We start from the raw sequence: 14,645 nt of genomic DNA on the forward strand, positions 1-14,645 counted from the left end.
TGACTAGGAACCTGTTGAGAGGCAGTTCATAAATGCAAGTGAAAGCTTCAGGATTGAAATCTATAAATTGCAAACATTTTAATTTAAATTTTAAGGCATTAATTAATACTCAGCACAATATTCTTGATCTTACAGGATGCTAAACACTCTTTTGATTACCTCACCTTCTTCAAACGATAACTAAGTCGGTCTATAAGTAAAACTAAATACCACAGAACATTTCTCTTACTGTTGATAAACAGGCACCTATTTAAACTTTAGCAATGTAATGGGTAAGAGAGACATCTCAATTAAAAAAACAATCATTGCTTTATTTTAACTTTTTTTTCTTTTCTTTTTTTTTTTTTTAGAACTGAGATATTCTTTTTCTGCCCAAGAATTTATTCCAGAAATATAAGTTACATATTCAGAAACTTAAGAGTTTCGCTTCAGTCAAGTAACCTGAATAAATTAAAAGAGAGAGAAAGGGGGAGAGGAGAGAGAGAAAGAGAGAAAGAAAAAGAAGAGAGATTAAAGGAAAGAGGGGGGGTCAGCAAGAAGATAGAGAGAGATTATACATAGTCAAGTCCTTTCCTCAGATGCTAAGCAAACATTACCGACATGTTGGTCACCTGGAGGAAAAACAGTAAATAATCTCAAAGAATAGAACTTAGTTAACTGTATTGTTTAAACAAGTTATTCAGGTTATTTTCATCACTCTCAGTTAAGTTTGTATTCTTTGTTCTTTACATTTTTTTTTTACTAATCCAGTAATCCATGATCCACACATTCAACCATACTGCTCTTTATCTTTCAACACTTCTTGTTGTCGCTTTAAAATGGCAGCATTCATTTCTTGAATACGTTGAATTTTTCGATCAAGTTCACTTTCCTTTGAACAATCTGAATAAGACAAAAAAAAAAAGGAGAAAAAAATATAAGTAAAATACAGAAATTAGTTACAAAGAAATAAATTATGAATGAGTATTTTTCACAGTTTAATGTTTGAAGCTTGCAAAATCTAAGCTACAACATGTTCACACCTTAGGACCTCCCATATACATCATACAAATAGTTATTATAGCCAGAACTTCATATATATATTTCCAGTAGTGTTTAAGAACACTAAAGGATTAATAGTAAAAATGACTTAATTAACCCCTGGTCAACCATAATCAATTTCTGTCCTTGGGTGGCAACTGATATTTCCTATTTGCTTACTCCTAGGGAGTATGAAAAATGGCTAATATTTCCTTCAAACTTTGCTTTTGCTACATTTATTCAAACCCCAAAGAATTTCTCTCAACACATGGCTATGATGCTCCCTCACTCCTCCTGCTCATGATCAGGGATGCACATATTGTCAGCAACTAAGAGACATGCCCAAGTGGTTATGGTCAAGCAACTGACAACCAAATCTATGGTGTTGAACAGAATATTTACTATAATGATATTTCTTCTTCAGCAATTCAATGCTGAATCTGTCTGAAATGTAATGGAAAATAGGTCCGTTTCAAAACATTGATGTCCAGGTCACAAAAGCAAAGTCTGAAGGGAACAGTAGTCATTTCCTTTGATTTCTAGATAGAAGCAAATAGGAAATAACACTAATGAAAGACAAAAAAAAATTGTAATTATAGGTATTCCAGCCAAGATCTTTTTTATAAAACAATTAGGGTGATATAAGAGGGAGATTTAACTACAATGTTTAGCAACATGAGCAACCACATAGCAACTCTTTCATTGACTTGAGTTTAAGTAAATAAAACATTATTTCATTAAATTCCGGGGCAGTAGTATTTAGAATCAAACCTTCTATATTTTAAATTCAAATTATTCTAACAAATCATCTCATATCATTCTTTCATCTTTCCAGGGCTGATTAAATTTGTACCAGAAAAAATATTTATGGGCATTCAAATTAACGAAATTCCTCCACTTACAAATAAACCTATGGTCATATATACAACCACTCAACCAATATGAGAAATTAGTATCAATTTCATAAACTAAATGTTATTGCTAATCAATCCAAACCAGTTCATTAAGGTTTAATACACTGGGACAATAATTGTGAGATTAAAGTGCAGCACTATTAGTTGTGGGGCGAATGAGGTCAAACATTTATTAATTACTAGGGTAATAACTGTAGATTAAGGATAAACAAACAGATAGTGTCATATCTATTATGTATTTAGTTTTGAAGGGAAATCAAACACACAGGAGCTCTTTTGACAGCCAGGAATGATGAAATGTCTGGCAAGGTACATAACTCAGCTTTACTCAAACAACTCGACTGACAAGTTAACTTACTTTGATGCCATTTACATGAAAAAAAAAAAGAATAGATAACAGTTTTAACATATTTATTGCAGGAAGCATGAAAAAGCTAACATGAAAAAATTATGCAATGAGGGGTAAAAAAGGAAAATACTGGAACTAGAATCTGACAATTAACTAACATTCTGGTTGGGTCTTTAGGTTGGCTACTTCCTTTCTTCGCTACAGTGTTTAGCGTCCGCTTTCCATGCTGGCATGGGTTGGACGGTGCAACTGGGGTCTGGGAAGCCAGAAGGCTGCACCAGGCCCAGTCTGATCTGGCAATGTTTCTACGGCTGGATGCCCTTCCTAACGCCAACCACTCCATGAGTGTAGTGGGTGCTTTTTACGTGCCACATAAATAGAAAAATATACATAAAATGTTAACACTAATTTTATAATTGTTTTTTTCATAGTCTAAGAGTAATTTACACTCAATTTGATAAGAATGTTTAAAGTCACGGCAGGTTGAGCTAGCACCTGAAAGCTTGGCAGATGTATGTCTTACTAGCAGGGTGGCAACTCAGTGGCCAAATAAGCTGTAAATATATAAGAACCTCATAGCTATAATAAGCAGGTGAAGCACCATAAGCGTTATTTACAGTTTACTGAGTATTTTGCTAGATCCTCCCAGGAAGTGTAAAATTTCACCAGGCTATACAACAATACATAAAGATGAAGTTCGTTACAGTGATACTACAAGCTGATGGGTTATTGAGGCCCCCCAGCCTGCCCCAACATAAAACCTTGCCAAACACAAAATACAGGTCTTACGTTCAAATTCAGTGCATCGTGTGCAACAAGAAATGAAGCATATTATTAACAAGTGGACTGGAGGCGCGTGGCTTAGTGCTAGGCTGTTGAACTCATGATCGTAAGGTTGTGGTTTCGATTCTTGGACCGGGCGATGCGTTGTGTTCTTGAGCAAAACACTTCATTTTCACGTTGCTCCAGTCCACTCAGCTGGCGAAAGATGAGTAATCCTGCAATGGACCGGCGTCCCATCCAGGTGGGGAATTTCTACGCCACTGAAACCGGGAAACTGGCCATTATGAGTCTGGCATGGCCTGAGAAGGAACATTTATTATTCCAACCCATGCTAGCATGGAAAATGGACGTTAAACGATGATGATGATTAACTCTTCTACTGCCATATTTGACAACAGCTGAGTAAACAAGCCAAAGGAACCACTAAATGGCCACATAACTGCTAAAAATAGCAAACAAATTCTCCTCAAATCATACTCTATTGTGTTGGGAATGGAGAAACTACACTGAATAACGCAATACCTTATTCATCATCATCATTGTTTAACGTCCGTTTTCCATGCTAGCATGGGTTGGACGGTTCGACAGGGGTCTGGGAAACCAGGAGGCTGCACCAGGCTCCAGTCTGATCTGGCAGTGTTTCTACAGCTGGGTGCCCTTCCTAATGCCAACCACTCCGTGAGTGTAGTGGGTGATTTTTACGAGCCACCGGCACAGATGCCAGGGGATGCATATTCATAGATACTAAAAGGTGGGATGTTCATGGGTGGAAAGACTTTGATGATAGTTCTCTCAATCAAGTTTGACTTAAAGATGAACAACAAAACCCATTGATTAATAGCATTCACAATTATTTTGTTCCATTAGCTACCAATGACTGTCATTTTGCCTTAAACACAGCTGTTCCATTAACTGTAATTGGCTCGTTTACTTCTAGTTTTCATGTTTAGAGATAATAACAGCTAAAATTAGAGAAATGTAGAAGACAGAAACTGTACAGAGAAGGTCATTGGATATGTGAGTGAGTGCATAAGTGGAGGAGGTAGATAGAAAGATAGAGACAGTGAGAGAGAGAGAGAGAGAGAGTATGGGGGTTAGTAACCTCAGCCTGAAAAAAAACCTGTACCCTCTATACAACCACCAAGAAATCAAAGCAATTCTAGGGACTGGAAGAACCCTGCAAAGGGAGAATGAAGCATTGTAGCTAAAGCTGAAAGACTGCTACACTGCTGCCAAAAGCTTTCCAGATACCATGGAGCAAAACCACATGTGCTTCGTGAATCATTAGAACTATGCATTAAAATGGACAAAACAGCCCTGGGTTGCTACAAAGTGCAAAACAGCCGACCTTGCCATCCCAGTAAGAAAATGAGAAGTTCTAGAAGCTGCAGAAATTTAAAGATAGAGATGAATGGAGGGAGTCTGTTCATGGTCTAAACTTCAAGGGGAACCAAGGGCCTCAGTAAGAGAGTAAGACTAAGTAATGCAGTTGATCTACTCGAAAAAGAACAAAAAAAAAACCACTTAAAGTTAATATCCCAGCATGGCTGCAGTCTAAGGAATGGAACCAATGGATGTAAGAATTCCAACAAGAATATATCAAAGCAAAAAAAAAAAAAAACAAGAAAAAAAAAGCTAGGCAGTGGGAATTATTTTTTATTAAGACCAAATGCAAGGTTCTATTCGAGAAATTGGTAGTGATGGCATTGCTGCTAAGGATGATGATATTGGCTATCTTAAAAGGTCATATTTTACCCTGAAAAATGATGTGGCAAGGTGGAGAGCCAGGTTGTGGTCAATGTGACACTGAAAGGGTTAATTGAGACAGATACAATTAACAGATACAATTAACAGCTGTTGATAAAAAAAAAAAGAGTCAATTAATAACAAAAAAGAAAATCAAAACTTTCGCACTAAATACGGTCTACTTTACCTATTTTGGTTTTCTTGCTCTCCTTTTTACTGTGGTGCTTCTCCTTGCTTTTTTCAAAAGACTCCTGTTTTGATTTTGATACCACCCCTAACCGCTGATGTGCAGACAACCGATCTTCCACACTGTCTTTCTGTTGAAAAGTATGACTACCTGGAAAAATAAAATATGTTCAAAAGGAAATGATTAGCAAAATATCATAGACTGCCAATGAAGAGAAGATATTGTTAATTAACGAAGAGTTATCATCATCATCGTTTAACTTCCGCTTTCCATGCTAGCATGGGTTGGACGGTTTGACTGTGGGCTGGTGAACCAGATGGCTGCACCAGGCTCCAGTCTTCTGGTTCGCCAGCCCACAGTCAAACCGTCCAACCCATGCTAGCATGGAAAGCGGACGTATGGTTAACAATATTAGACAATATAAGCACTGACAAAAGACAAAAAATGAGTAACTCAAGTAATGTATCTAGAGTGGTAATGTAGATTTAGAAAGTTTTCTTGACCAGCTCTATCAAATGCTTGGTCAACAACATGTGTGGGCCAACTAAAGCTATGGACAAAGAAAATTTGAAAAATGATAACAGAAAACCAGAACTAAATTATGTATTCAATTCCCTTGAATCTTCACATCAGCTGTTGTTGTTGTTGTTGTTTAGTTCCAAATCAGCTTCGACTGAGCTGATATAATCAAAGGGAATTCCAGTTGTGGTAATTCCATCTTTTTGGACATCTGAGACTATATTATCCAATGTCTGCATCTTTACAAATGTTGGATGCATTCTGAGCAAGATTTGGTTGCTATTTCTAGCTAGTTGAATGAATTTGTTGAGGCGCTCTTGTTACAGTATAAGCACTCAGTAACATACAGAAGTCAATTCACTCTGCTAACCCCTACCTAGCCCTAAAGATTTGCCAAGTTTGTGAAGAGAAATGAATAAATATCACCATTAACATCAAAGACAATCCAAATATTTCAGATGGTGGTTGCCCCAGATCAAACCTGATTGAGGAGATCAATGAACAGGGGTATTCAAGCTGTGACCATCTTTCTTTTTAGGCATATCTAGGATTACATTACCCAATGTAACCTTTCATTTTTAAAACAGGGGATATAGTTTCAGGGAGAAATGACAATGATTTCTAATAGGACAGGGTTCAAATAGACCAGTGGTTTTGAAACAATTTGCCTAAAGGGGATTCTTGATTTACTCTGAATTTTAAAAAATACATTTTAAAAATACATCGAAATCGAAATCACTCAAAAAATAATGGAAATTGTAGTTGTGATACCAGTGCTGGTGGCACGTAAAAGAACCATCCAAACGTGGCCGTTGCCAGCCTCGCCTGGCACGTAAAAAGCACCCGCTACGCTCACGGAGTGGTTTGCATTAGGAAGGGCATCCAGCTGTAGAAACACTGCCAGATCAGACTGGGCCTGGTGCAGCCTTCTGGCTTTCCAGACCCTAGTCGAACCATCCAACCGATGCTAGCATGGAAAGCGGATGTTAAATGATGATGATGATGATGACCTTTTAAGTCTTTAGATAATCCACATGCTTGAGGGCATTTTGAAAATGTGTTACTCATAATTTTGCTATAATAATAATGATGATGATAATGAGCTTCTTGTATAGTACAAAGATGTACTACAACACACTGGAAAAGAGTGAAAGAGAAGACAATGCAGCAATAAGTCAAATGAAGAAGGACAATAACAACAGCCAAAAGTAAATACATCGTCCACAGGATAAAACACAAACAAGGAAAGTGAAAAGTAAAAACACCGCAAAGAGTGAAGTCATACACAAGTATGACTAATAAAATGAGATTTTGAAATTTTTAGCTCAAAAGATTTAAAAACAGAAAAAGAAAACCTTTCCAAGCAAAGTATAGAGGTAATTTATTTTTATTTCATCTCTAGTGTACTGTAGAGTTTAAAAGACTGAGAAATCATTGACATAGACCATACCTTTGTAATTGGATTTGGTAGATGGAAACTGAAAGAAGCCCAGCATATGTGTATATACATATGTATGTATGTTGAAATCAAACTCAGTGACTGGCATCCGTTGCTAGTGGAGCGCTAAGAGTACCATACGAGTGAGATCGTTGCCAGAGCAACAAGCTGGCCTTTGTGCTGGTGGCATGTGAAACATTCGAGCGAGTTCATCGCCAGTGCCACTGGACTGGCTCCTGTGCCGGTGGCATGTAAAAAGTACCATTTGGGCATGGCTACTGCCAGTATCACCAAACTGGCCCTCGTGCCGGTGGCACGTAAAAGCACCCACTACACTCTCGCAGTGGTTGGCGTTAGGAAGGGCATCCAGCTGTAGAAACTCTGCCAGATCAAGATTGGAGTCTGGTTCGCCAGACCTCAGTCAAATCGTCCAACCCATGCTAGCATGGAAATCGAACATTAAACAATGATGATGATGATGATGATGATGATGTGTGTGTGTGTTTGTGTCTCCTTGTGTTGACATAGTATGATAGTAGTAAAATAGTTGTCGCTTTCATAAAAGCAATGTCAGTCATTTCCAATATTCTGAGAACATGCCTCACCACGAGGAATTATTATCTTGCTCGGTGAAATGTGAGGATTGGCAACAGGGAGGGCCTCTTGCCATAGAAAATCTGCCTCAATGAATTCTATCTAATGCATGTAAGCAGTGGAAAAGTGGACATTAAAATGATGATGGATTCCTTCATTGGCTCATTAAATATTAGTAGGGTGCCGAGAGCACCATCCGATCATGATTATTGCCAGAGCAGCCAACTGGCTTCCGTACCCATGGCACATAAAAGGGCACCATTCGAGTGTGATCGTTACCAAAGTCGCCTTACTGGCACCTGTGCTAGTGGCACGTGTAAAAAAAATTCAAGCGAGGTCATTGCTAGTACCGCCTGAATGTAAATCAGAATGTAAATCAGAATATACGACAGGCTTCTTTCAGTTTCCGTCTACCAAATCCACTCACAAGGCTTTGGTCGGCCCGAGGCTATAGTAGAAGACACTTTCCCAAGGTGCCACGCAGTGGGTCTGAACCCGGAACCATGTGGTTGGTAAACAAGCTACTTACCACACAGCCACTCCTGCGCCTAATGTATAACAAACACACTAAAAAATTTTTCTTGCATTCCCATCAAAATTTTCCACCCTTTTACTGCCTTCTGACTGGGAGAATAGTTTTATCTTCCTTGTTTTTCTTTCGAGAAAGAGTAGCTATTCATTGTTCTCTGTAAAGTCTCAGTTGAAAGCTCATATCTAGTCAAAATCCTTATCAAGTAAAACTACACCAGGTTGAATAAACACCCCCCAGTGAAAAGCATTAATAAAAAAAAAAAAAGAAGCAAAATTTTTTAATAAAAATATCTACATAGGCACAGGAGTAGCTGTGTGGTAAGTAGCTTGCTAACCAACCACATGGTTCTGGGTTCAGTCCCACTGCGTGGCATCTTGGGCAAGTGTCTTCTGCTATAGCCTCGGGCCGACCAATGCCTTGTGAGTGGATTTGGTAGACGGAAACTGAAAGCAGCCTGTCGTATATATATATATTTATGAGTGTGTGTTTGTGTGTCTGTGTTTGTACCCCCACCATTGCTTGACAACCGATGATGGTGTGTTTACATCTCCGTCACTTAGCGGTTCGGCAAAAGAGACCGATAGAATAAGTACTGGGCTTACAAAGAATAAGTCCCGGGGTCGATTTGCTCGACTAAAGGCGGTGCTCCAGCATGGCCGCAGTCAAATGACTGAAACAAGTAAAAGAGTAAAGAGTAACTAACCTGAGTTGAAAGTAATGTTCACCACTGGGCTTTTCGGTGGCCTTTCTAAATAAGTCTGATCTTCACTGGTCTGTTGTAGATGTCGGCTAGAATCTTTTGTAATCCTTTTTCTTTTTGATCGATCTTCCATAAGGCTAATCCAACCTCTCACAGCTGAGTGTTTACTTTGAATTCTGTTGTGTGCCAGCACGGATTTGGGTTTGTGCTCCTGTTTCACAGAACTAACTGAGTCCAAAAGATCAAATTTGCGAGAATTTGACTGACAATGTTTTTTTAAAAATGTGTTCTCGTTGCATTCCTCAGAGTCACTTTGATCAGATAAATATTTGCTTGCAATAATTTTACGACAGACCCAACTGCTGCCATCTTCCTTTTGAATAACTTTCCGTTGCTTACCCTCATTATTCGAGACAGGGTAAACAAAACGTTTACTACTAGAACTACTCCCAGACCGTCTTTGTCGAACGGACACTTTATCTCTTTTCTGTAATGATTGGCTAACATCATCAGACAAGCTTCCACCACCGTATTTGCTCTCGCTGCGGCTACGCGAACGTTTGTGGACTCTTCGATGTCCACGCTCTCTTCGATGTTGACTGACGAATGACAAAGGCTTTGAAGTATCAGCCTCATCATAATTTCGTTCTCTCAGATCACGTGAGTGTAATACCGATTCCTTTTCACTGCTGGAATGTAATGCATCACTTGTTCGGTGGTGTTTACGATGTTTTCTAGATTTAGGTACAATGCCCTTCAGAGAGATAGTTTTTTTCAATTCGGAAGGTGATATTTCTTTGGTGGAATCAAACTTGCGTTTCCTTGCCTCAAAGACTTCAAGTCCTGTGGAATGTCCTCCGTCAAGTTGCTCAGAATCAAGTGGTTCCGAATCAAGGGGCTCAGCATCAAGCAACTCAGAACATGGAATTTCTGGGGTGAGGTTTTCAGGTGATTTCCCCTCAATCGCATCATCAATATCGCCATTTTCTTCAATGTCCAACAACGGTTCATCATACTCCTGTAATAAACAGTCTGAAAGTTTATCTTCAAACAAAATACTATCCACAGTTCTTTCGGTGTCGGAATTCTCATCTTTCTCCAGAGGTCGTTCTTGAGTGACAATCCGGGTGTCCAAGGTGAGTGAATGACAGCAATCTGAATCAGAGTCAGACTCTAACTTACTGTTGTTGTTGTTTGCAGTGTGGGTCACTGTAGGAGAGGAGAGATCAGAAGAATCTAAAACAGATTCATCACTTTCAGAATCTTCATCAGCATCGTAACGACTAAATTTCCCAACCTTTCCTGAAAAAGAAACAAAAAGTCATCATTGAAAAGTTATCTACTGAAACTAGATAAACCATAACTATTCATAAATATAAATTTACAACAAAACAGCACAGACAAATTATTTCGTTAGTTCAAAACGAGAATAATCAATAATTTTTCCTATACATTATTGGTATACCTCTGAGCCACAAAAGACTTTTGCCTAGCTCTAAACTTCTACTGCACAATAAATATATCTCACTAAAAGTTCAAGAGAATCTTCAGAACGTGTACTTCAGCTTTGGTTTCATATCATGGAAAAAAAAGATGAATCTCAGAATGTACATGATACCAGTCATTCTGAAATACATTCTAAGAGGATCTCTGTTATGTAGTTCAGATAATTAAGTGTTCCATAAATATACAGTCAAGTTGACTACATCCTAGCCAGGAAACGTGAAAGATGGCTACTTATAAATGCCAAAACTTTCCCAGGTGAAGAATGCACCCCACAACATAGATTAGTAGTTAGTGACTTCAGAATCAGGGCTAAATGGATGCCCAGAAGACGATCAGCATGGAGAAGAAGGGTCTGGAAGCTTAAGGATCCTGTGAATGGACAGAGATTTAGAGACGTATTACTCAAAGCTTTTGACGAAATAGAGGAGGATATAGCATCACATGATGTGGAAGACAACTGGAGCCTGGTACAGCCTTCTGGCTTGCCAGCCCTCAAACTGTCCAACCTATACCTGCATGGAAAGCTGACGCTAAACGACAACGATGATGATGATACAGAAAAATGCCACCAATGAATTTGAACTTAAAGTGTATGAGCTCACTATTCAAAACTTTAGTCACGCGATTTTATCTTTAGAATGATTAGTTACTTAGGTTAGAAAACACTATAAATTTGGGTTTTTAGCATATGGGTTGTGAAGGACAACAATATCAAGATGGAATATATTGTCAAATAAACCTCCTAAGAAGGTGTATATGTAGGAATACAGTCATCTCATCTAGGTTCTCCCATAGGACACCCCATTTAAGGGTTGTGGTTGCACATACTATAGGAGTCACATGGTGCTGCTCCATGGGTCCCACAGTTTCCATCTAACTAGGAATATTAGGGTCTCATCCATTGTCTTGTACTCAAGATCCTCTGCATGACACCCTGCTAGTTCAAAGCCAGGAATCTGATCTGTTAGGTCCCCTGCCAATAACTAAATCCACGCCCTGCTGTCGACGCTTCGATTTATCGTCTTTAAGGTTTTTGTCTGCCTCCTACCCTTCGACCTGTCTGGCCTGGTAAGACCTGCCTGAAGATTTCTCTCTCTCCAGCATATCTCTCCGGGTCAATGGATCACACAGGCACTTCACCGCGACATGGTACTTGTTGAATTGGCCATTGACCACAGTAGTTCTTCTGCCCTCTGACAGGTCTCATTTTTCATCCCACAGGGTGTCCAACAATCACCCTCTTCGCCAAGCAAGCTTGATGGGATTGCCAGTTTAGTCACCAACGACCCGACCATGTGACAAGGTTGTACTGGGTTAGCCCATGTTTCACTGCCATGTAGTATGGCTGTTCACACACATACATCATACATCATACCTTTTACTCTGAGTGAGAGGCCCTTTGTCACCAGCAGAGGTAGGAGTTCTCTGAACTTTGCCCAGATTTGATCACCTAGGTAACGGAAGCTATCAACTACTTCTAGTTTTTGCCCCCTGGCATATGACGGTAACAGGTAGTGCTCAACTGAATCAACAACCTGCATAAGTCTTAGGAAGGACAAGATAATGATTCTTGCAAAGGAGAGGGAAACAAAACATGCTTCATCATGGATATGAGAGAGGCAGGTAAAAGAAAGGCAAAAGTTGATTACAAATAGCAAATCCGAAACCAAGGTGAAACAAAATTGTTCCTTTATAGTGAAATAGTTACAGCTGATCACAGCTTCTTGTGGTGGTTGTAAGAAGGTAAAAGCATGCTAAGATGTAGGCTAAAAGGAAAACAGATATTTTTAGTAGCATCAATGCAGTTCAGTACTATCTTGAAAGAGCAATACTGTCAGCTATACACCTTCAGGTAGATGGCCCTGCTCGATCTGTAGAAAAGGTGTAGGTAGAAACTCTATAAGATGCACCAAGTGTAAGCTATGGACACATAAGAGATGCAGCAATGTCAAAGGAAGGCTAACTAGGAAGATGGTTTTTGTATGTGGCAGATGCTCAGGAACAATAAACACTGAAAATGCTCTGAGACCAACTTCCGTCACTTTCCAGGGAGAAAAACTAGAAATAGTTGATAGTTTCCGTTACCTAGGTGACCAAGTCAGCAGCGGGGGCGGGTGTGCTGAAAGTGTAATGCTAGAGTAAGAATAGCTTGGGCAAAGTTCAGAGAGCTCTTACCTCTGCTGGTGACAAAAGGCCTCTCGCACAGAGTGAAAGGCAGACTGTATGATGCGTGTGTACGAACAGCCATGCTACATGGCAGTGAAACATGGGCCGTGACTGCTGAGGATATGCGTAAGCTCGCTAGAAATGAAGCCAGTATGCTCCGATGGATGTGTAATGCCGGTACTCACACTCGGCAGAGTGTAAGTACCTTGAGAGAAAAGCTGGACCTAAGAAGCATCAGTTGTGGTGTGCAAGAGAGACGTTTGCGCTGGTATGGTCATGTGGCGAGAATGGATGAAGATAGTTGTGTGAAAAAGTGCCACACCCTAGCGGTTGAGGGAACCTGTGGAAGAGGCAGACCCAGGAAAACCTGGGACGAGGTGGTGAAGCACGACCTTCGAACTTTAGGTCTCACTGAGGAAATGACTAGAGACCGAGACCTCTGGAAGTGTGCTGTGCGCGAGAAGACCCGGCAGGACAAGTGAGTCCATAACCCGTGGCCTTCTACATGGGATGGAGCCAGCCTACGTATGCATACCTTCCCTTCTTGGGACACAAAACTCTACTTGTGAAGACGTGATGAGGCAAGTGAGGATCAGAATCGAAATCGATCAATGGAAATTGCGGATGTGCTACCAGTGCCGGTGGCATGTCAAAACTCTGCTTGTGAAGACCCGTTGAGGCAAGTGACGATCAGAATCGAAATCGATCAATGGAAATTGCAGATGTGTTACCAGTGCCGGTGGCATGTAAGAGAACTTTCCATTTCGCAACCGTTGCCAGCACCGCCCCGTTTCGTGTCCGTTGCCAGCCTCGCCTGGCCCTCGTGCCGGTGGCACATAAAAAGCACCATCCGTTCGTGGCCGTTTGCCAGCTCTGTCTGGCACCAGTGCGGGTGGCACGTAAAAAGCACCCACTACACTCACGGAGTGGTTGGCGTTAGGAAGGGCATCCAGCCGTAGAAACACTGCCAGATTTGACTGGGCCTGATGAAGCCTTCTGGCTTCACAGACCCCAGTAGAACCGTCCAACCCATGCTAGCATGGAAAACGGACGCTAAACGATGATGATGATGATGATGATGATGATGCAGAAATTGTGATCTGCAGCCAACAGTTGAATGTCAGAATGTCAGACAGTGTAAGCTGAATGTAAAATATTACAGGTACTTGTTTTATTGAAGCAGAATCAACCATGCTGGGTTTGAACATAAAGGTAAGACAAAAATTGTTAAGTCATTTTATTTCAGCTTTTGTATTCCACCATTTCTGCAATCATGCTGCTTTTACCACAGACAAAAAACTGACAAATCATTTCCATAATCTAGACATGTCTTTTTCCCATCTTTCTCACCTCTCCTCTCTAAACACCAATTTTTTGCAATCACATCAACTGAGTTGGCCCAACATTGCCAGATTTGATCATTTCCTCCCATATCTTCCCAGTTTATTTCCACAAAGTCGAAACTTTGTACTTCTCCTATTCACTTAGCCCCACGGACTATCAATAACAAGAGAGTTATTCCTCCTGCACACATCATCATCATCGTTTAACGTCCGCTTTCCATGCCAGCATGGGTTGGACGATTTTGACTGAGGTCTGGCGAACCAGATGGCTGCACCAGGCTCCAATCTTGATCTGGCAGAATTTCTACAGCTGGATGCCCTTCCTAACGCCAACCACTCCGAGAATATAGTTGGTGCTTTTTACGTGCCACCAGCACGGGGTGGCATGAATACCTCTAGTGCTAAAGTACATATTTTACTTACTTAATTGCAGTCTAATGAATAAGAATCAGGCAACCTAATTAGTAGTAGAGGAGGATGTTCTGAAATTGTGTTTGCTAAAATAAGAATAGGATGGGGAAAGTTCAGAGAGCTGTTACCTCTGTGGGCAACAAAAGGTCTCTGTAAGTGAAAGGCAGATTGTATGATGCTTGCATATGTATAGTGATGCTACAGATAGTGAGATGTGGGCTCTGAATGAAGAAGACGTGAAAGAAGATAGCAATGAAACTAATATGCTCCATTGGACATGCAATGTTAGTGTGCATATATGACAAAGAGCAAATATATTGGAAGAAAAGTTGTGTTTAAGAGAAAGCAAATGTAGAATGCAAGGGAGAAGACTGCACTGGTTTGCTCATGGAATTGCATTATGGATGAAGACAGCAGCATTTAGAACTCATGGAAGA

The 14,645-nt window shown here is 40.2% G+C and overlaps 1 protein-coding gene across 2 annotated transcripts in view; it reads right to left on the minus strand.

The window, feature by feature from the left end:
• Positions 1 to 290: 290 nt before the first annotated feature.
• LOC115213007 overlaps positions 291 to 14,645 on the minus strand; it is a 47,090-nt gene continuing 32,735 nt past the window's right edge. The window contains exons 5-8 of one of the 2 annotated variants that reach the window (XM_036503606.1): positions 8,786 to 10,084; positions 5,000 to 5,149; positions 4,822 to 4,872; positions 291 to 882 (exon numbers count right to left, since the gene is read on the minus strand). In XM_036503606.1, coding sequence (XP_036359499.1) covers positions 4,862 to 4,872; positions 5,000 to 5,149; positions 8,786 to 10,084 — 1,460 coding nt within the window. In that variant the 3' untranslated portion in view covers positions 291 to 882; positions 4,822 to 4,861. The remainder of the gene's footprint in view (positions 883 to 4,821; positions 4,873 to 4,999; positions 5,150 to 8,785; positions 10,085 to 14,645) is intronic. The other variant, XM_029781904.2, reaches the window with a different exon arrangement.

Source organism: Octopus sinensis, linkage group LG6 (genome assembly GCF_006345805.1).
Source record: "Octopus sinensis linkage group LG6, ASM634580v1, whole genome shotgun sequence".
NCBI classification, from domain to species: domain Eukaryota; kingdom Metazoa; phylum Mollusca; class Cephalopoda; order Octopoda; family Octopodidae; genus Octopus; species Octopus sinensis.